This window comes from Microcaecilia unicolor, chromosome 4, assembly GCF_901765095.1.
Source record: "Microcaecilia unicolor chromosome 4, aMicUni1.1, whole genome shotgun sequence".
Taxonomy (NCBI): domain Eukaryota; kingdom Metazoa; phylum Chordata; class Amphibia; order Gymnophiona; family Siphonopidae; genus Microcaecilia; species Microcaecilia unicolor.
Window position 1 is genome coordinate 206027335 of NC_044034.1, and position 20448 is coordinate 206047782.

A 20448-nucleotide genomic window follows, 5' to 3' on the forward strand; every position below is an offset into this window, starting at 1 on the left:
ATTTTCAGTTTTGGAATTTGTAGGGATTTCGGGTTGGTATCTGCGAGCAGTGGCGGCGTTGTATGCCCAACCTACAGTGTCTTTGGTGGTTAATGGACTGCGTACAGCTTCGTTTCCGGTGGCTTGTGGTACTTGGCAGGGATGTCCTCTGTCCCCCTTGCTATTCCTTCTTTATCTTGAACCTCTGTTGCGCTCTATCCAACGGAATCCGGAGATTTCGGGTGTGGTATTTTCCTCATTTTTGATGAAAACCTTAGCATTCGCTGATGATGTTTTAGTAACTCTGACAAGGCCTCAACAGTCGGTCTCCCCTCTTCTTGAGGAAATAGAGGAGTTTAGTTATTTTTCGGGCTTCTCATTAAACTTACAGAAGTCAGTGGCATTTTCGATTCAGGAACACATAAGGGGACGATGAGAGGGTGAGTTTCCTTTGTCTTGGACATCAGGCCCGTTAAAATATTTGGGGGTGTGGATCCCGTCGGACTTATCACAGCTTTATGAGGTTAATCTAGAGCCCTTAAGAGCATGTACGAGATCTACGCTTCAGGTGTGGCAGATATTGCCGTTGTCGGCTATGGGTAGGGTTGCGCTCTATAACATGGTGATGGTGCCGAAGTGGACCTATATTTTACAAATGTTGCCCATATTGCTTAGCCGGAACGATGAGCGATTGGTAACGTGTATGGTGATGCGTTGCATTTGGCAGGGGAAGAAAGCTCGAGTAGCGGCTTCTCAGCTTTATTTACCTCAGAAACAGGGTGGATGGGGATTATTGAGTGTTAAATTGTTGTCCGTAGCGGCCAATATGAGACATATCTCGGACTGGTTCCATGACACGAGTCATTTTTCCTGTAGGGTGGAGGAGAAGTTGTTGTTGGGATCCACACACGTTAGTTTTTGGTTACATGGCCCTGTGTGTAAGTCTTGCTTACCTGGTATTTATGCAGTAATCTTTCAGCCGTTGAGGCGAACGTGGAGATGGGTGTGTCGTTTCTTTGGGCTCTCATCGACTTCTTCCCCTCTATTGCCGCTGCAGGGCAATCCTGAGTTCCCACCTGGATCGTCATCGGCCCAATTTGTGGCATGGGCGGCGAGAGGGGCACATTATCTCCATCAGTTGTATATGGAGGACGGATCCTTAAAGTCGCTGGAGGCTTGGCGGGCGGAGTTTGGGGCTGTAGCAGGGGATTTTTTTGCATGGTTTCAGTTGAGGCACTACACTGGGTCGCTTCCAGCTGTTTCTTTGACCCCAGGGGTGTGGGAGAAGCTGCTTAATATCTTTGCTCTGGATGCGCAACTGGCAGTCCCCCTAAAATATTTTCACCTGTGTTTCAGGGAGCAATTGGGGGAGGTGGACTATGCAAAGATGGCAGAGATGTGGAATAGGGAGCTGTCAATTGGCCTTCAGGGTGAGACCCTGAAGACATACATCTTGAATATTCCTAGGATAACCGAGAATGTGACGCTGAGAGAAACTCTTTATAAGTTTGTAATGAGAATGTATATTTCACCACATAGGGCCATGAAGGCGACTATGCGAGAAGATGATATCTGTGTCAAGTGTGGTCACTCCCCGGCAGACCTTGGCCATATGTTCTGGCTTTGCCCGTTTGTCTTTCAGTTCTGGAGGCGGATGTGTGGCCATGTATTGGCTCTCTGGGGAGTTACCTGGATGCCCAATGCTTCGCTATTATTTGATCAATTTAGACTCTCTGTACGGGGGGTAAACTGTTTAAAGCCATTTTTGAAGCAGGCAGTTCTAATGGGGAAAAAAGTATTTCTTCAGCACTGGATAGGAGGAGAGATGCCCACTTTTCAGCAGTGGTGGTCCAGGATGATACATTTGTGTACGTTGGAACGCAGAGGGGTGGGAGATCTTGCTTCGAAGAAAGGGGATGCATACTGTCAGAGGTGGTCACCATTTTGGGACTCTTTGACCCCCAATAGCACACAGTAGAATACTAAATTCCTAAAGTGTCTATCATGGAGTTCAAAAGGGGGGGGAGGGAGGGGGGTAAGGATGTAGAGGGGGGGGGGTTGGTTCTATGCGAGTGGGGTGGGTATTCGGTGTGTTATTAGATTATTGGATGCTTTATAAATCTCAGAACCTACCATTGTGTTCGCAGTGGAGTGGCAATGTAGAGAATCTTGTATTTAGCACTTCATGGGGAGCTGCGGGTGTTATTGTAATCGCCAGTACTGCCGGGGGCCATAAGAGTCCAGGCCTCTGGTGCCATGTTTTGTTGTTATGCAGGTTGACTTCTGTAGTATGTATCTAAGCTTTTTGTTGTTGCTGTGTGCTATGTATATGTAACATATTGGAAAACCCTCAATAAACAGATTTAAACATAAACAAGCATGATGAGTTTTGCAGAGAAGCTGAGAGATCAACCCTGACATTCATTTTTCTGTTAGTTTACCTGAAAAATACAAAGCCTCAAAAAGCCAAATACTCAGTAGTAATAGCTTCTGAGATCCAATACAACCTACTCTGTGTTACTTTGCCTATAGGAGGAAACAGAAAAGCAAAATTGACACAGGGCAATTTTCAAAAGCTTATTTGCCTGGGTAAATTGCTTGTTTGAAAATTGATCATCCTCAAGGCGGGTAAGTGTACACATGCTCTACAGTTCCTGGGACTGGCTTACACAGTCATTTTTTTGTAGGAAAAAAGGTACTGGTACTCATTATGGGTGGGGTCACCACCTATGGCTGCCCCTATGATAGCCTCACCCATGTTAGCCACACTCCTTATACCAACCATGGCGCATATAAACAGGCATCGTTGAAAATATTATACCAGTAAAGAAAAAAAAATAACTTGAGTTTTTTCATTATAAATAATTTCTGTAACATGTTACTGCTCCAGTATACCCAGTGCAAAATAAGATAGCAGATATAAATTCTCAAATTGGACCTATTCCAAACACTGAAATGAAAATAAAATGATTTTTTTCTAGCTTTGTTGTCTGGTGACTTTGTTTTTCTGATCATGTCGGTCCCAGTCTCTGATTCTGCTGCTCTCTATCTGTTCCCTTAACTCGGTTTTCAGGGATTCCTTTCCCTTTATTTCTTTACTTTCCTCCTTTCTTCTTCATTTCTTGCTCTACATCCATAAGTACAAGCTGGGTTCTCCGCAGACTTGACTGGAGGACGTATAGAGTGGATCCAGTTTTTGCCTATTTTCTCCATCCATGTGCAGTTTTTCTCCTCTTTTTCCTTTCCCTCATCTCCATCAGTATGCATCTCTTTCCTATTCTTCCCTCCCCTCCATCCATATGCATCTCCTGTCCTTCCTCTCTCTTCCCTCTCATCCATCCATGTCCAGCATTTCTCCTCTCTCTTTCCCTCCATCCATGTTCATCTCACTTCCTCTCTCTTCCCTCCCCTCCATCCATGTCCAGCATTTCTCCTCTCCCCCTCCCCTCCATCCATGATCATCTCACTTCCTCTCTCTTTCCTCCTCTCCATCCATGTCCAACATTTCAACTGTCTCCCCTCCCCTCCATCCATGTGCATCTCCTTCTTCTGTCTTCCCTCTCCTCCATCCATGTCCAGCATTTCTCCTCTCTCCCTTCCCCTCCATCAGCATGCATCTCCTTTCTCTGTCTTTCCTTCCCTCCAACATTTCTCTTCCCTGCCCTCCACTCCATCCATGTCCAGCATTTCTCCTTTCTCCCCTTCATCCATGTGCATCTCCTTCCTGTCTTCCCTCTCCTCCATCCATGTCCATCATTTCTCCTGCCCTCTCCTCCATCCATGTCCATCATTTCTCCTGCTCTCCCCTCTATCCATCCATGTCCAGCAACTCTCCTCTCTCCCCTGCTTTCCCATACCATTCAATTCCAGCGATTCTCTTCTGGCCTCCCCTCCCATCCATGTCCAGCGATTCTCCTCTCTCTCCTCCCCTCCCATCCATGTCCAGCGATTCTCCTCTCTCTCCTCCCCTCCCATCCATGTCCAGCGATTCTCCTCTCTCTCCTCCCCTCCCATCCATGTCCAGCGATTCTCCTCTCTCTCCTCCCCTCCCATCCATGTCCAGCAATTCTCCTCTCTCCCCTTTCCTCCCATCCATGTCCAGCAATTCTCCTCTCTCCCCTTCCCTCCCCTCCCATCCATGTCCAGCAATTCTCCTCTCTCCCCTACCTTCCCTCCCTTCCTATCCATGTCCAGCAATTCTCCTTTGCCCCTATCCTTCCCTTCCATCCATGTCCAGTGACTCTCCTCTCTCCCCTGCCCTCCCATCCTATCCATGCCCAGCATTTCTCCTCTCTCCCCTCCATCCATGTGCATCTCCTTCCTGTCTTTCCTCTCCTCAATCCATGTCCAGCATTTCTCTTGCCCTCCCCTCCATCCATCCATGTCCAGCAACTCTCCTCTCACTCCTGCCCTCCCATCCCATCCATGTCCAGCGATTCTCCTCTGCCCTCCCCTCCCATCCATGTTCAGTGATTCTCCTTTGCCCGTACCCTGCCCGCCCATCCATATCCAGCAATTCTCCTTATCCCCCTATCCTTCTCCTCCCTTCCATGTCCAGTTACTTGCCCCAGCCTCCACCTGCCCCTGAGATTGTTCCAACCCCAGCCCCACCTGCCCTCCCTCAGCTCCCTGACTTTGTTCGTGCCCCCTGCGCTGAAATCTTCTATTGACCCGAAGTCGCAGCAGCGAACCGGCAGTGAAAGCAGCAAGCAGGCAGGCTCGCCACCTCATCGCTTCCCTTCCCTCTCATGAAAGGAAATTACATCATAGGAAGGCGGGACGCTGAGAGGGCAGGGAAGTGGCGAGGAGGCGAGCCTGCCTGCTTGCTGCTTTCACTGCCGGTTCGCCGCTGTGACTTTGGGTAAATAGAAGATTTCAACTTGGGGGCAGAATGGAAAGTCGGGGAGCTGAGGGCTGGCAGGTGACCCGGCCCTTGGAAAAAAGGTGCTGGTACGCCGTACTGGTGCGTACCGGAACAAAAAAAAGCACTGGGCTTACGCATATTTTCCCCAAGGAAAAAGTATACTCATACATTTCCTTTAGAACTGATGCAAAGTTTGCAGATAAAAATACCTGTGGATTTTACAGGCATGTGAGCAGTTTTGATAATTGCTTCCTTAATTAGAAATCTGTATCTGGTATATATAGTGGCCCCAAGCTGTTATTGTTATAGTAAAAAAAAAACGTCTGCTGTTAATAAAATGTAGCCCTCTAAAAGCAAACAGAATGCTAGGAATTATTAGGAAAGGGACAGAAAATAAGATAGAATATTATGATGTTTCTGTATCTCTTCATGGTGTACTTCACCTTAAGCACTGTGGGCAATTCTGGTCACTATATCTCAAAAAAAGATAAAGTGAAATTAGAAAAGGTTCAATGAAGAGTGATCAAAATGATAAAGGGGATGGAACTCCTCTCATGTGTGGAAAGGCTAAAGAGGTTAGAGCTCTTCTTCTTGGGAAAAAGACAGTTGAGGGGAGATATGATTGAAGTCTACAAATTCCAGAGTGGAATAGAATGGGTAAATGTCAATCGACTGTTTAGTCTTTCAAAAACTACAAAGACCAGGGGATACTCCATAAAGTTACATGGTAATAATTTTAAAACAAATAGAAGAAAATATTTTTTCACTCAATGAATAGTTAAACTCTGGAACTCATTGCTGGAGGATGTGGTAACTGCAGTTAGTGAATCTGGACTTTAAAAAGGTTTGATCAAATTCCTGGAGGAAAAGTCCATTATCTGCTATAAAGATAGACATGGGGAAGCTACTGTTTGCCCCGGAATTGGTAACATTGAATGTTGCTACTAATTGAGTTTCTGCCAGGTACTTGTTACCTAGATTGGCCACAGTTGGAAGCATGGGAGAGGCATAAGTAGGTTAGGGGTGTGTGGCAGTTGCATGCGTGGGTTATAGAATATCTGCATTTACGTGCCTAACAGCGTAAAATTTGGCACAAGCATTTACACCAGCCATTTGGTTAACATAAGTGCTCATGTCTAAAGTTACACATGTAAATGTGAACTTAGTATTCTATAATGGCAGTTGTGCACGCTGACCACGCAGCATCCCAGTGTCCAACTTTAGGCAACCTTTTAAGAGTCACCCCCTAAATGAGTAAGATTTTTTCCCCCTTCCTGACTTTCTGGAACATTAAAATGGGCATGAATTGATTAAACGTGTGTAGGCACTGGGGATGCAATGACCAGAAACTCCACAGTCACAAGGTCATACCCAAGGGCTGTGCGGGCAGTGCAACCACACAGGGAACCAGCGAGGTGGGAGCCAAAACTGTTCGCCCCATTTACTGACTTCAGTTGTTGGTCGGGCAGGAGTACCAGGAGGAGTGTCGCACGCGATTCCATCTCAGTATGGTCCTGCACAGTGAATCATGTCCTAGAAATTCTGTTCTTTGTGGCTGTAGAACTGGAGGATGAACACTGTACTGGTATTCTCAGCCTCTGCAGTTCCTGAAAGAGGCACCAAGGAAGGAACTAACTAACCTTGCATATTTTTCACACTTTTTCTTTAGCTATTCAAGAGTGGATTAGAGGAAGACACCTGCCTGCACAACCTGCCCAGTTCCTAACAGCTCTAGCTAAGATTCTTTTGGAGAGGATGGGGGGCTCATCAGGGGCGGTGAGTGCTGCAGAGGAAAGCTATCCATAGAGAGGACTTTATAGAGTGACTTGTTAGGACAGCACAGTAATTTGCTGGTGATTGCTCTGCAAGTTCTTGATATCAGGGTGACAAGAGGCTAGTATCCTGCTTTTGTTGACTAACTTCTTAGCAAGGAGAACATGTCATTGGTAGTGAGAGCCCAGAGTGGGTAAAGATGTTACAAAAACGTCAGGGGAAGGATTTATTAAACAAAGAAGATTTACCTGCTTTAGATGTTTCATTCATTTTAATTCCAGCTTTACAGCCTTTTTCTGACTGCAGCTGCACAGCCCCTGCAGTCTCACAATGACCCTATGGCCTGGGCTACTGCAATGGATGCTGGGATCGAAGCTATGAAGAGGTAAATTGGTCTCACCATAGTTTATTTATCTTTAACTTTGGTTTCCCCATCCTGCCTGGCTGTGCTAGAGCATGACCCCTCTGTCTTTCTGGGCCACTGACCAGTTATTCTTCTCTTTGCCTGTGGAGCTTACAAATATCACTGGTCTTATTTCTCTCAATGTGGTCTCTCTAATTTCTTGCCTGTAGTTCTACTTGAGTGAGTTTCAGATTGCTTCAGATGGGCCCTCAGTTGATTTGGAGTTTTAGATTTGATTGCTGACCTTTTTCCAAATCCAAATTAGTTGCAGGTCATAGAAGTAGAAATTGAGACGTGCAGGTCAGTGCATCTCAAGTTTCACCAGTATTTTAGAACGGAATCTGCCAACATAGAGCCTGTTCTAAAATCCAGGAGAAATGGAGTTTTAGTGACTGAGTGTTGCAGCATAAACATAAATGTATGTGTATGTATATATATACATACTCATATATATATATATATATATATATATATATATATATATATATATATATATTAAAAGGGGAATTCAAAGCCCAGCCAAAACTGGTAATGTTGTGCAATGGCAACATAACCGCTTATCTTTGCAATCTTAGAAACATAACTGGTTATTATCCCAATGCTGTTTTCTTGCCAATTTGGGGGGAGGGAGATAAAAAAATACTGGGGGATTAAGAGGGCAACCCCCCTCTTATCCCTCGAGTGCTACTCAATAGCAGCTGGTTACTAAATCCTAAATTTGCTTGGTAGCAGGTGTAACTTTTATATTTAAATATATTTATTAATTTCAAATATCATAAACACCATATTTGAAAAACAAAAAGTACATTCCTCAATAAAGTTACTAAGGAAGAAATTTAAACACATTAATATTAATTGAGTTAGTACTTCCAGTCCACAAATGGGATCCAAGATTAACAGTTAAGGAGAATTAACAAGAATTTTTTACAAGAAATTATAAATCGGTTTTTATGGTTCTCATATACATTCAAAGCTTTACCGTTGAGAACTTCTGGCTACTATAAATTCGGAAAGCTGCAAGGAATAAAAAAAAACATATTTAGCTGACTGATAATATACAATACATTTGCAAGGATATAGTAAGAGAAAAGTGGCTCCCATATGGAGAACCTCTGGTTTTAACAGAAGAAATTGTCTGCGTCTTTTTTACATCCGGGAATATTCGTACTTTGAAACCCAGGAATTCAATGTCTCTGCTTCTGAAAATTTTTTTCATTATTAAAGCTTTATCCAAAGAGAGAGCTAAATTAACTAACAGGGTTAAAGCAGTTACTAAGTCCTCTGTTGGGGTTTCTAACAGTGCAGAGACATCATGGAGTTGCTCAGGTTGTTGTAAAGAGGTATCCACCATTTTAGTTGGTAAGTAGTAAGATTGTACAATAGGAGGTAAAGTATTATCTGAGAATCCTAATATTTCTTTTAAATATCTATTTAGCATTTCTCTTGAAGTAGTTGTTATAGTTCTCGGAAAATTTAAAAATCTTAAATTGTTAGATCTCTGAGCATTCTCCAAGTTTTCAATCTTTCTTCTCATATTTGTTACATCTTTAATAGTGAGTATTTGCAAATCTTGAGCTTTCTCAAGTTTCTCAGATAGGGATTTAGTCTTACAAATCACGTCCTTCCTTTCTGACTCTGCAGCCACAACAGTGTCTTCTAATTGTTTAACCCGAGTTTCAGTGTGCTGTATTTGTGGGCATAATACTTTCCCCAAATTTGCAATTAAAGCCCAAAGGCTTTCTAAGGTAATATCAGTAGGTTTTTCTTCAAGAAAATTCAAATTCAAAGTACCTTGAACTCGTGTATCGTTAGATTGAATTCCTTCTGCTCCCGAGTTCACAGTTGCCTTTGTTCCTCCCACTAGCTGAGATGAAGACTCCTGAGCGGGCAAAGGGGGAATCCCACCTTGTATTCTTCCACTCTCCAGGGTCGAAATTCCAGCTCCCGTCAAATCCCTCGTAGCACTTTCCAGAAGCTGCGGGGAAGACGCCATCAATGGAGGGGGAACGCTCAGGGGCTGCGGGGGCGGAGTTCGCTGGTCAGGGCTGAGTGTTACATCTAGCAGGGGCAGCGTCTCGGGCTCTCCAGCTACCCCGGGCGCTGCCAATCCGCCGCTCACCGACCCTTCAGGAACCTGGAATCCCCGTAAAAAGGTATCAATAGGGCCACTTATCGCTGAGGTACGCCGGTCCGGGGGAGCTGTGGCCGCCGCTTTCCCTCGACGCTTCGGCATTGCGGAATTGAAACAGAGCGAGGAATCTCATAACCGATTCAGTCGGCCATCTTGGATCCGAATCGCTCCAGGTGTAACTTTTAAATAGAGAGTTGCACGGGGACAGAAATCTTACCCATCCCTACCCATCCCTGCTGGAATCTTACCCGTCCCCACCCGTCCCCACTAGAATCTTACCCATCCCCATCCATCCCTGCAAAAATGTAACCCATTCCATCCCATCCCCACCCGTCCCCGCAAGAATTTAACCCATCCCCACCCATCACTGTAAGAATTTAATGATACATAAAAGAAAATTTCAGTCAGCTCCTTCAGTCTCTCTCTGGATTTGAGCCACAGCACTGTAGGCAAGGAAGGAATGGAAGCTGAAACTTGGAACACTCTGGTGTGCACATGTAAGATTTATCTCTGATTTACTTGCACTGTGTGCTGAGAGGTCACCACATGCACGCGCCAGTAGGTAAGGTGACATCTGATGCTCATGCCTATGTCAGAGCTGAGGTCTGCTCATCAGCCCGGGAGCAAAGAGGATTAATTGTAACATAGTAAGTGACAGCAAGTAAAGACCTGAATGGTCCATCCAGTCTGCCCAATAGTCACACTCATTATCAATTCATGACTAAATCAACGAGTGTGATATTATATACTTGATTATGGTCTTTCTTTTGTGTTTCTGGAACATATCTGGCCCTATCCTTTTGTTCCAACTGCTGGAGTTGTCGTTGAAGCCCACTCCAATCTATGCATCTTCTCATTTGTGGGACACAGATCGTGAAAATCTGTCCAGAACTGTCCTTATGTTCCAGCCACTGAAGTTGCTGTCTAAGCCCTTTCCAGCCCATCCTAAACCAGACTGCCATATATTAGACACAGACCATACAAGTCTGCCCGGTATCGGCCCTAGTTAATCACAGCCAGTCACCATCTAAGCATTACTTCACACATCCACACACACATGCAGCCATTTAAGGTTAGGTTTTTTTATAACTTCCATTTTCTAATTAGAGATCCTCTGTGTTCATCCCATGCCTTTTTGAATTCCATCATCATTTTTGTCTCTATCTCTACCACCTCCTTAATAGACTTTCCACATTTGTGCTGTTAAAGCAAGGAGGAAGAGGAGGAGGAGACAGCACTCAAAGAACTTGGTACTCGGTAGATGAGAGGCTGGTGCAGGTGTAGCTTACACTTCCACGAGAACCCCGCAGAACTGCTTCCATCCCCACGGGAACCCCACAGGAACTGCTTCCATCCCCATGGGAACCCTGCAGAACTGCTTCCGTCCCCATGGGAACCCTGCAGAACTGCTTCCGTCCCTGCGGGAATCCCGCGGGTTCCGCAGGATTCCCACAAACCCCGTTCCCGTGCAGCTCTCTACTTTTAAACTCAGTGGGTGTGACCAGTGTGTCTGCTGGGAGAAAGCAAATTAACCTTTGAACAAGCAGATCACAGAGAATCTCCTCTTCTGGAGATTGGCAGCAAACTATCCTGCCATCCTGCTTTAGGCTCTGCCTATTTGCAGTGGTATCTGCTGTTCTCAGCACTATATTAGGGTGTAGACCCTCCCACCCTACCCCTCTACCCAGCCACCCCTAGAGTGACACTTCTTATATAGCCTCCCTAACACCTCAATTTATTCACTACCGACCTCACCTAATTACAGCTGTTTGCTAATTGTTGAATATTTTTATTCAGATCTCATAGTAGCTATCTTATATTATAATTAGCTTAATTATCAATAGACAGTCTTGCTAATTATCATCCTCATTCCCTAACATTAGTAAATCCTCTCTCCATCAAAATGAATCTTCTTAACTTTCTTATCACCATTCTTTCATTTGCTCTTATCCTTGCAACCTCCAAAGCCCTCCCACCTGATCTTAGATTCATACCAATTCTCCATCACCATAAAAGACCAATCAAACTAATTACATCCCCATGTAATATTCACAACCACAGAAATCCATTTCAACCTCACCAACTATCATTGGTAGAAGATAGTTTAACTAAGCCCATATCACCAAAAATGTCTAAAGCAATTAACAACAAAGCACAAACTACAAGACAAATTATAAATATTCCCTTATCATCTCACAACACCAAGTCTCATCTTACCCTACGTCTCGGCTAAATCAATGCCAGGTCCATTGTCAATAAAACTGAAATCATCACAGATTGGATTGAATCGGACAACCTTGACTTGCTTTTTATAACAGAAACCAGGATCCAAGACTTGAAAGACCCTATCATACTGGATCTTTGCCCTCCTGGCTATAAAATCTTACATTGGCCTGGGAAAGAGAAAATGGGAGGAGGAATCGCCTTAATCTTCAGATCAAACTTCTTCGCTGAAACCATATTAGAAAGCATTACCCCGCAGTTGGAAATTGCTTCAATCAAATTACACAGCCCTTCGCTATGCAATAACTTAACTTGTATTCTATTTTATAGACCCCCACGCAATTGGAATCACAGCCATAACACCTTTACTGACTTTATTACTAACACATGCATTAAGAACCCCAATGTAATAATTTTAGGAGATCTAAACTTACATCTAGATGACTCCAAATCTGTCCACACCCGCGAATGCATAGATCTTCTCCATCTATGTGACCTCATCCTCCCTCCACCTCTACCCACTCATATCAAGGGTCACTCACTTGATATTATCTCTTATAAATTTCCCGCTGACCATAATTTCATTATATCTGATATTGAGTGGTCTCCTACTCCTTGGTCCGATCACTACAAAGCATCCTTCACCATTCAATGGTGCCGAAAAGGTCAATCCAAACCTCATGACCCTAAAATATTCCTCACCAGAAGTCGAATTGATAGCGAAAGATTCCGGAAATGCATCTATGCAAACAATTGGTCTAATCAACCAAATTCTGATCTCTTCCTCACTTTATGGGATAACAGATGCAAGATGGTTCTTGATGAAATAGCACCACTACGCTCCAAGACTCCGCGTAAACACAAATCATCACCTTGGTTTAACAATTCTCTGAAAGACCTAAAATCTCTAACCAGGAAACTTAAAAAAGCTTGGAGAAAGACTAAAAATAGCCTTACCTTTAACTCCTGGAAGCGAGAGAGTCACGTGATGCGCTGTGAGTGAAAGGTGCATTGCAGCATCGCTCCGAGGCCCCTGCTCTGCATATCGATAATTGTGACCGTTTACCAGCTGCATCGGCGGGATTTTTACCGGTGATACGCTGTGGGAGCAGTGTATGGAACAATATCTGATCTCGATGCCGGCAGGGAGCTCCAAAAAGACTGCGAAAGCAGAGAAAGAAAAGGTGACACCGACCATCAGCGAATCCAAGATGGCGGGCGGAGCGCCGGGCGCGGATGAAGAATTCTCCGCCAAACAAATGAATCAGATCACAGCTGCGATGGGAGCGGCACTGGAACCCAAATTTGTTGAATTGAATGTGCGGTTTGAAAAGCTAGATGCCTTACTGCTGGATTCCAATAAGCGGCTGACAGAGGCAGAGCGGAGAGTCTCAGACATGGAAGACACGTGCAACCGCGTGGCGCCAGAGCTCGACCAACTAAAAGAGACCGTGCGAGCACAACAAGACAAGATTGAAGATCTAGAGAACCGGGCACGAAGGAGTAACCTACGCATTGTGGGCCTGCCAGAAAAGCTGCCAGAAAAGAACTTAAGCTTCCTGCTCGAGCAGTGGTTTAATACGGAATTTGCCTTGTCTGACAGTTATGGCCCCCTGTGCATTGAACGGGCTCACAGGCTGGGCCGGATGAAACTTGAGAACCAAAAGCCACGGGTTGTCATCATTAAAATACATAACTATTCCCACAAAGAAGAAATATTGCTTGGGTACCGCGCAAAGAGAGACACACTAAAGTATGATGGTGAGCAGATCCGGATCTTTCAGGACTACTCTGCGGGGGTGCAGGAGAGGAGACGCCGTTTTCACCCGCTCTGCACATCCCTAGTAGAAAAGAAAATAAGATTCATGCTATTGTACCCTGCCACGTTGAAGGTGTTGCAGGAAGGAAAGTGGTCTTCATTTGATTCGGTACAAGTGGCAACGGAGTTCCTGAACCGTAATGGAAAGGTGGCGACCATAACAGATAAGTGAGACAGAAGATCGTTACAGAGGATTTGCTGTTTTGTGCAGATGAGGGGGAGCGTATTGACTGCATTAAGTTTAACTGTTGAATATTGGGTACCGGCTGGAGAACAGAGTGATGGACGGTGGAGTGGGGGCCTCAGCATTAAGTGACTACTTGTGAGATGGAAGAAGTTCCACTCAAGTCAAGGGTAACAGCAGGGGAAAGCGGGGGGGAGGGGGGTGGAAGGGAGGAAGGGTGGGTGGGAGGGGGGAGGGGGGAATTTGGGGTGGGTAATAATGGTATTCTGATATTGAAGAAGCGGGGGATGGATATGAGGGGTTGGGGGGAGGGGGGAGAATCATGTGTGTATTATGCTTTTCAAGACGATGTTACATGTGTAAATTATGGTGGCAGCTTCGGTAGGCAGATGTGCTACATGTGGGATCCGGGGGGAGGCTGGGCCCCTGGATTCATAGCAGCGGGAAACCTTGGTTTGCGACACACTTTGGGATGGGACCCCTAATTGCAGATTAGTAACTTGGAATGTGGGGGGAATCACCTCCCCGATCAAAAGAACGAAAATCTTGGCTCACCTGAGGCGCCTTAAGGCAGATGTAGCATGTCTGCAGGAGACACGATTGTCAGAGGAAGAGCATGCAAAGCTGTGCAAATCCTGGGTGGGTCAGGTTCACTCGGTATCATCGGGAGGGAGAAGGAGCGGAGTGGCTGTTCTGCTTCATAAGAGGCTGGTGGTCACTTCCGAGGTACTCTTAAAGGACCCCTTAGGCAGATACATACTGATTAAGATGTGGCTTCAAGGTAGAGAGGTATATCTACTAGCAGTATACGCCCCTACGCCCTATGATAAGAAATTTTTCCCTGAGCTGCTAAGGGCTTTGGTGCCATACCAAGGTAAAAACTTTATTCTTGCAGGTGACATGAACCTCTTAATAGATCCTGAGATGGACTGTACAGGCTCCCGTAGCGATGGGAACACAGGAAGAGTAGCGCAGGGGGTGTTGGAGGAGTTTGCAGTCTCACTGGATTTGATAGATGCCTGGAGGGTATTACACCCTGGGGAGCAAGACTTCTCTCATAGGTCCCGGGCCCATGGATCCTGGTCCAGACTAGATTATATATTTGTGTCATCAGTGCTTTTCCCCTGGGTGTTAGCATCCCATATAGAGGAGGTGGTGGTCACGGACCATGCACCTGTTTGGGTAGAGTTGGAACCGCCGGGGAGCTGTAGTCCTGTCTTGACCTGGAGATTCCCAGGATACTTAATTAAGAATAAAGATTTTCAGGAATTTTTGAGGGGACGATGGGAGGAATACGTATCTCACAATGAGCAGCATCAAGCTAACCCCCAATTGTTTTGGTGCGCTGCGAAGGCTGTACTGAGAGGGGAGATAATATCGTACACGGCGGCTCGTCGAAAGAAGACGGCCGCGAGCCTTGTGAATTTACAACGACAACTGAGAAAGGCCAAATTCTTGAGTCTTCACTCCCCGACCCAAGCTAATAAGGATGCATATGTAGCACTGCAGGTGTCCATTAATACCATACTGCACGAGCACACACAACGTAGGTGGTTATTTCAAAAGTTCCGCTTTCATAGATTTGGGAACCGCACAGGCGGGCTATTAGCTCGTCTAGTTAAGAGTAAACGGGGCACGCGGACCATTATGGCTTTGAAAGACAGAACAGGAGCGGTGGTAAACCGACCGGAGCGTCTACTGCAGATATTGCAAGACCACTTCCAGACAGTGTATAGAGGGGGAGACCCGGCAGATAGGAATTCAATGAACGACCTTTTAAACCGGGCGGATATGCCCAGATTGTCAGACCAAGCGGTGAGGGAGTTGGACATGCCGCTACAGATGAGAGAGTTACAGAAAGCAATTAAGGGATTGCGGCCGTTAACGGCACCAGGTGAAGATGGTTTTTCAGGAGAGTTCTTTAAATTGATGCAGGCTCCAATGGGGGGAGCATTGCTTGAATACCTGCAGGCCATCATACAGGAGGGCACAATTCCGGGTAGGGAAAATACAGCCCTCATTTCACTCATACTAAAGCCGGGTAGGCCGTCTGAAGATCCGGCATCGTATAGGCCCATCTCTTTGATTAATGTGGACATTAAACTCCTTGCAAAGGTAATGGCCAATAGATTAGCCGCCCGGATTGCAGAGTTAGTGGATGTGGCACAGGTGGGCTTTATTCCTCGCAGACAATCAGTATTGCATGTTCGCAGAATCTTACTGGCTATGGCACAGAGCAAGTATTCACAGACACCGTTACTTGTGGCCAGCTTAGATGCTGCTAGGGCTTTTGACCAGGTGGACTGGAGATATTTGTTTCATGTATTGGAATGGGTGGGGCTCCCTGAAGGGTTTTTGAGAACAGTCAAAGCGCTCTACTCAGGCATGATGGCGCAGATTGTAGCGAATGGGAGCAGGTCAGCACCATTTGAAGTACAACGCGGTACGAGGCAGGGTTGCCCGCTATCCCCGCTCCTATTTGACCTTTCTTTAGAACCCTTGCTGCGGATACTTAACAAGACTAGTAAGATACAGGGCATTAAGGTGGGGGGGAGGAGCTTCGTGCGCTGGCGTATGCAGATGACATCATGCTTTTGCTCGCGGACCCCCAAGCCTCTCTAGAATACGTGTTACAGGTAGTGGAACAGTACGGTGCGGTGTCAGGGTTTTCCCTTAATCTTCAGAAGTCATGTGCGATGGCACCGGATGATGACACGTTTCGTGAATGGAGAGGTCAATTCCCCCTGCGTCAGGAAGGGGTAGCACTAAAATACTTGGGGATCCTAATACCTAGAGATTTAGCACTCCTATATGAGCAAAATGTCAGAGTACTCATGGAGATGACGAGGCAACAGTTGCTGCTCTGGCAGGCCCTTCCCTTGTCTCTGTGGGGAAGGATAGCGCTGTTTAACATGCTGATAGTGCTGAAATGGGTATACGTTTTTCAGCAGCTCCCGCTATTTCTAAAAAAAAAGGATGAGAATAAACTGGGGAAAATGTTGCAAACATATTTATGGAAAGGGAAACGCCCTAGACTAAGGCTCTCAATGATCTGGACACCCAGGGAGTATGGGGGTATGGGAATGCTGAACCTTCGATCGTTGACGGTAGCATGCTCTATGCGCCACATCAGTGATTGGTTCCGAGGATCCTCGGACTTCTCCTTGACGGCTATAGAGACCGCGGTTTTCCCGGAGATTCAATTTAGTCACTTGTTACATACTGGGGGTAACTTACCGCAGGCGGCGCTGAAACGCCATCCATTACTGGGACCCTTGCGAGCGACTTGGAGGTGGCTTTGCCATCGTCATCAGCTCTCCGCCAAAGTAACGCCATACCTCTCAATTTGCAATAATCCGGATTTCCCACCAGGTCAGGGAAATAGTGTGTTTCAACAATGGGAAAAGAAGGGCATAATATATTTGGTGCATATCATAGATGAGGAAGGGAAGATACGGCCCTTTGCCACCTTGCAACAGCAATATGGTATTTCAGGGAGGCATTTCTTTGCATATCTCCAATTAAGACACTATGTACAGACTTTACCCTGGACGGACTTGACGGAGGATGTGACCGACATTCTCTCAGAGGCATATACGTTGGGTGCTCAGCAGTGTGTGCCATTAAGATTTCATCACCAACAGCTGAAGGACACGACTGTAGAGTTGCAATATGCATCCTTGGCATCAGACTGGTCCAAAGATTTAAATTGTGAGGTGACGGAGGAGATGTGCAAAGCATACTAAAACAATTATATGCGCGGCGTTTGTCAGTGCTACAGCGCGAAAAACTATATAGATTCTTGTTAAGACTGCACATCTCTCCCCTGCGGGCATTCAGGGCAAAAATTTCTAATACGGGGGTCTGTCCAAGGTGTGGGGCGGTTATGGCCTCCTTAGGTCATATGTTCTGGCTCTGCCCGGAGGTACAGCGCTTTTGGGGGGCAGTACTAGCGATTATAGATCTGTGGTGGGGGTGTACTCTCACTTGTGACCCCCTGCTGCTATTTAATAGCTTCAAATTTACAGCACAACCCCCGGCGGGGTTCAAGAGATTTGTACAATTCGCAATTTTTTGCGGCATACATGCCATCTTGACAGCCTGGATGATGCCGCAGGGCCCCCAAATCTGGAGGTGGAGATCACAGTTAATTCACCAAATGAGAATAGATAGGTGTGGGGTGCAAAGCATAGATAGTGTCCCGGGCGCCAGGTTTAGAGAAATGTGGGAGCCAGTATGGAACGCCCTGCCACCTAAAGGGAGAAGTTACATCCTAAACATCTAGCCATCTTAAATATTTACTTATCACACATGGAGGGAGGGTGGGTAGGGAGGGAGGGAGTTGGGTGGGAGGGGACAGAGGGAAGGGGTTCCTGCGCTGCACCAATCAGTGGCACGAGGGAGGAGATGAATGGGACTGATGCTGGGGGAGTATACACCTGGCTCGACCATTGTGAAGGTATCATCCCCACGCTAAGAGGCTGGGGTAGTGGGCTGGAGGCTATAAGAATCAAGGCCTCTGGTCTACGTGCGAACACTAGTCATTGACCCACAAGTGTAAATGGTTTTCTAAAAGTTCATGTTTAGTTGCCTGGTTGCTGGCGCAAGGGAGGGGGGGGAGGGAGGAACGGGGGACTGCAAATTTGTTGTAATCCTTAAGCACGTGACATTTTAAATCACATATGTTGTATTGGTGTTGTGATATGTACCTGAAATATATGTACTGGATTACTAATAAAAAGATTTAAACATTAACTCCTGGAAGCAATCTCAAAGAACCTATAAATATGCCATTAAACGTGCTAAAAAAGACTATTACACACAAAAAATTACTTCATTTGGCACTGATATTAAAAAACAATTCCAATTATAAAAAATCTTTTAAACACAGATCCAGTGACAACCTCACCATCAAACCGTCCTTCGGCTGACCAATTAGCAAAATACTTTAGTGACAAAATCACTAATCTTCGCAAATCAATTTCTCAAGGCAACATCACTGCAGACTCATTTCTTGACGAACTTCATCCCAGTATAGATGAAATACCAGCTGACTGATTTTGGTCTAACTTCACCCTCCTGACCACCGAAGAATTCACCAAAACCATCTCCATACTCTCCAAGTCACAATGCCATCTAGACCCATGTCCAAATTACCTTTTAAGAGATACCCCAACATGCTTCATCTTGGATCTCACCACTCACATAAACTTCCTGCTTCAACGAGGTTCCTTCCCTACCAATCATGGTAATATTTTATTAACACCAAAAACCAAAAAAATCCAAAGGAAATCTTCAAACGACGTTACCAACTACCGTCCAATTGCCTCAATTCCTCTAATCACTAAACTAATGGAGAATATAGTGACCTCACAACTAAATGAATATATTCAGAAATTTTCTATCCTTCACGAGTCACAATCAGGCTTCCGATCTGCCCACAGCACAGAAACAGTCCTCCTTACTCTAATAACTAAATTCAAATAGGAAATCACAACTGGAAACAAAATCCTCCTTTTGCAATTTGATTTGTCAAGCGCTTTTGACATGGTAGATCATAACATTCTTGCTAAACTTTTGGACAAACTTGGAATTGGAGGTAATATTACCAATTGGTTAAGAGACTTCATCACAACCAGGTCTTATCAAGTTAAAGCAACCACAAATATATCATCCCCATGGTCGTCTGAATGCGGAGTACCACAGGGATCTCCTCTCTCCCCAATACTCTTCAATATCATGATGATCCCCTTGGCCAGATTATTAGCCAAACATGGCCTTAATCCCTTTATATATGCTGATGACGTCACCATTTTTATTCCCTTTAAATCAAATTTATCCGAAATCTCTGATAAAATCACTACTGGTATGTCCACCTTGATCTCATGGGCCAATGCCTTTAAGATGAAATTAAATAAAGAAAAAACTCAATGCCTAGTCCTCTCGTCTCAATACTCCCCATCTCTCCTGGCCACCCTCAATACCCCAGATGTAATCATCCCCATCTCCAGTAGTTTAAAGATCCTTGGAGTTACAATAGATAGTCATCTATCCTTCGATAACCACACTAAGCTGATCACAAAGAAAATGTTTAATATGATGTGGATCCTGAAGCGAGTGAAATCCTATCTTCCATTGAACACTTTCTGGAACCTGGTTCAATCCACAGTCATCACTCAGGTTGATTATTGCAACAGTGTTTTCCTTGGCTGTAAATTCCAAGTCCTGAAAAGTCTCCAGACTGCCCAGAACACGGCAGCCAGACTTATATTTGGAAAGTCAAGATTTGAAAGCGCCTCACCCCTTCGAGAAAGGCTTCACTGGCTCCCCATCAAAGAGAGAATATACTTCAAGATCCATACAATTATCCATAAGATCATATCAGGAGAATCCCCCAGTTATATGAACAACCTGATTGACCTCCCAGTTAGAAATAGAACAATGTCATCGCGAACATACCTCAATCTACACCTCCCAAACTGCAAAGGTGTCAAGTACAAAACATACTATGCATCCAGTTTCTCCTTTCTGGGTAGTCAACTTTGGAATGCTCTCCCAAGACCCATCCAAGCTATTAATAACTATTTACCTTTCAGGAAAATGTTAAAGTCCCATTTTTTCAAGCAAATTTACCCTAATGGACCAGCTTCATTCCACCAGATCACCTACGATACTCCTGCTAAGACGTCGACGCTTACTCTGACCCCAATGTTATACTCAATCCCTCATCTTCTTCCCGCCATCCTTTACCATTTCCCTCCCATTCTCCTTCCCTTTCACCTATCATATCCTTGTCTACCTTCCCTATTCTAGTTCATTACGTTCTTTTCACATGTTCTTTGTAATGCCTTTCATAATGCAAGTAGTTATGATCATCACAATTCATAATACTGTTCCTACATTTCCTTGTTTTTACTGTATTCTTTACCATGTAAGATGCTTTCTTTTACTATGTAAGCCGCACTGGACCTGCTGTATGTGGGAAAGGGCGGGGTACAAATGTAATAAATAAATAAATAAATTTATGACTTAAGACGTTTATTCCCCATTTCAGAAGGGTACTAAACATCTA

The 20448-nt window shown here is 45.1% G+C and overlaps 1 protein-coding gene across 10 annotated transcripts in view; it reads left to right on the forward strand.

The window, feature by feature from the left end:
- The window catches only part of TKFC (triokinase and FMN cyclase), a 262264-nt gene that overhangs the window by 201701 nt on the left and 40115 nt on the right, over positions 1–20448 (forward strand). For all 10 annotated transcript variants that reach the window (XM_030201156.1, XM_030201154.1, XM_030201157.1 and 7 more), the window contains exons 14-15: positions 6513–6619; positions 6898–7001. In XM_030201156.1, coding sequence (XP_030057016.1) covers positions 6513–6619; positions 6898–7001 — 211 coding nt within the window. The remainder of the gene's footprint in view (positions 1–6512; positions 6620–6897; positions 7002–20448) is intronic.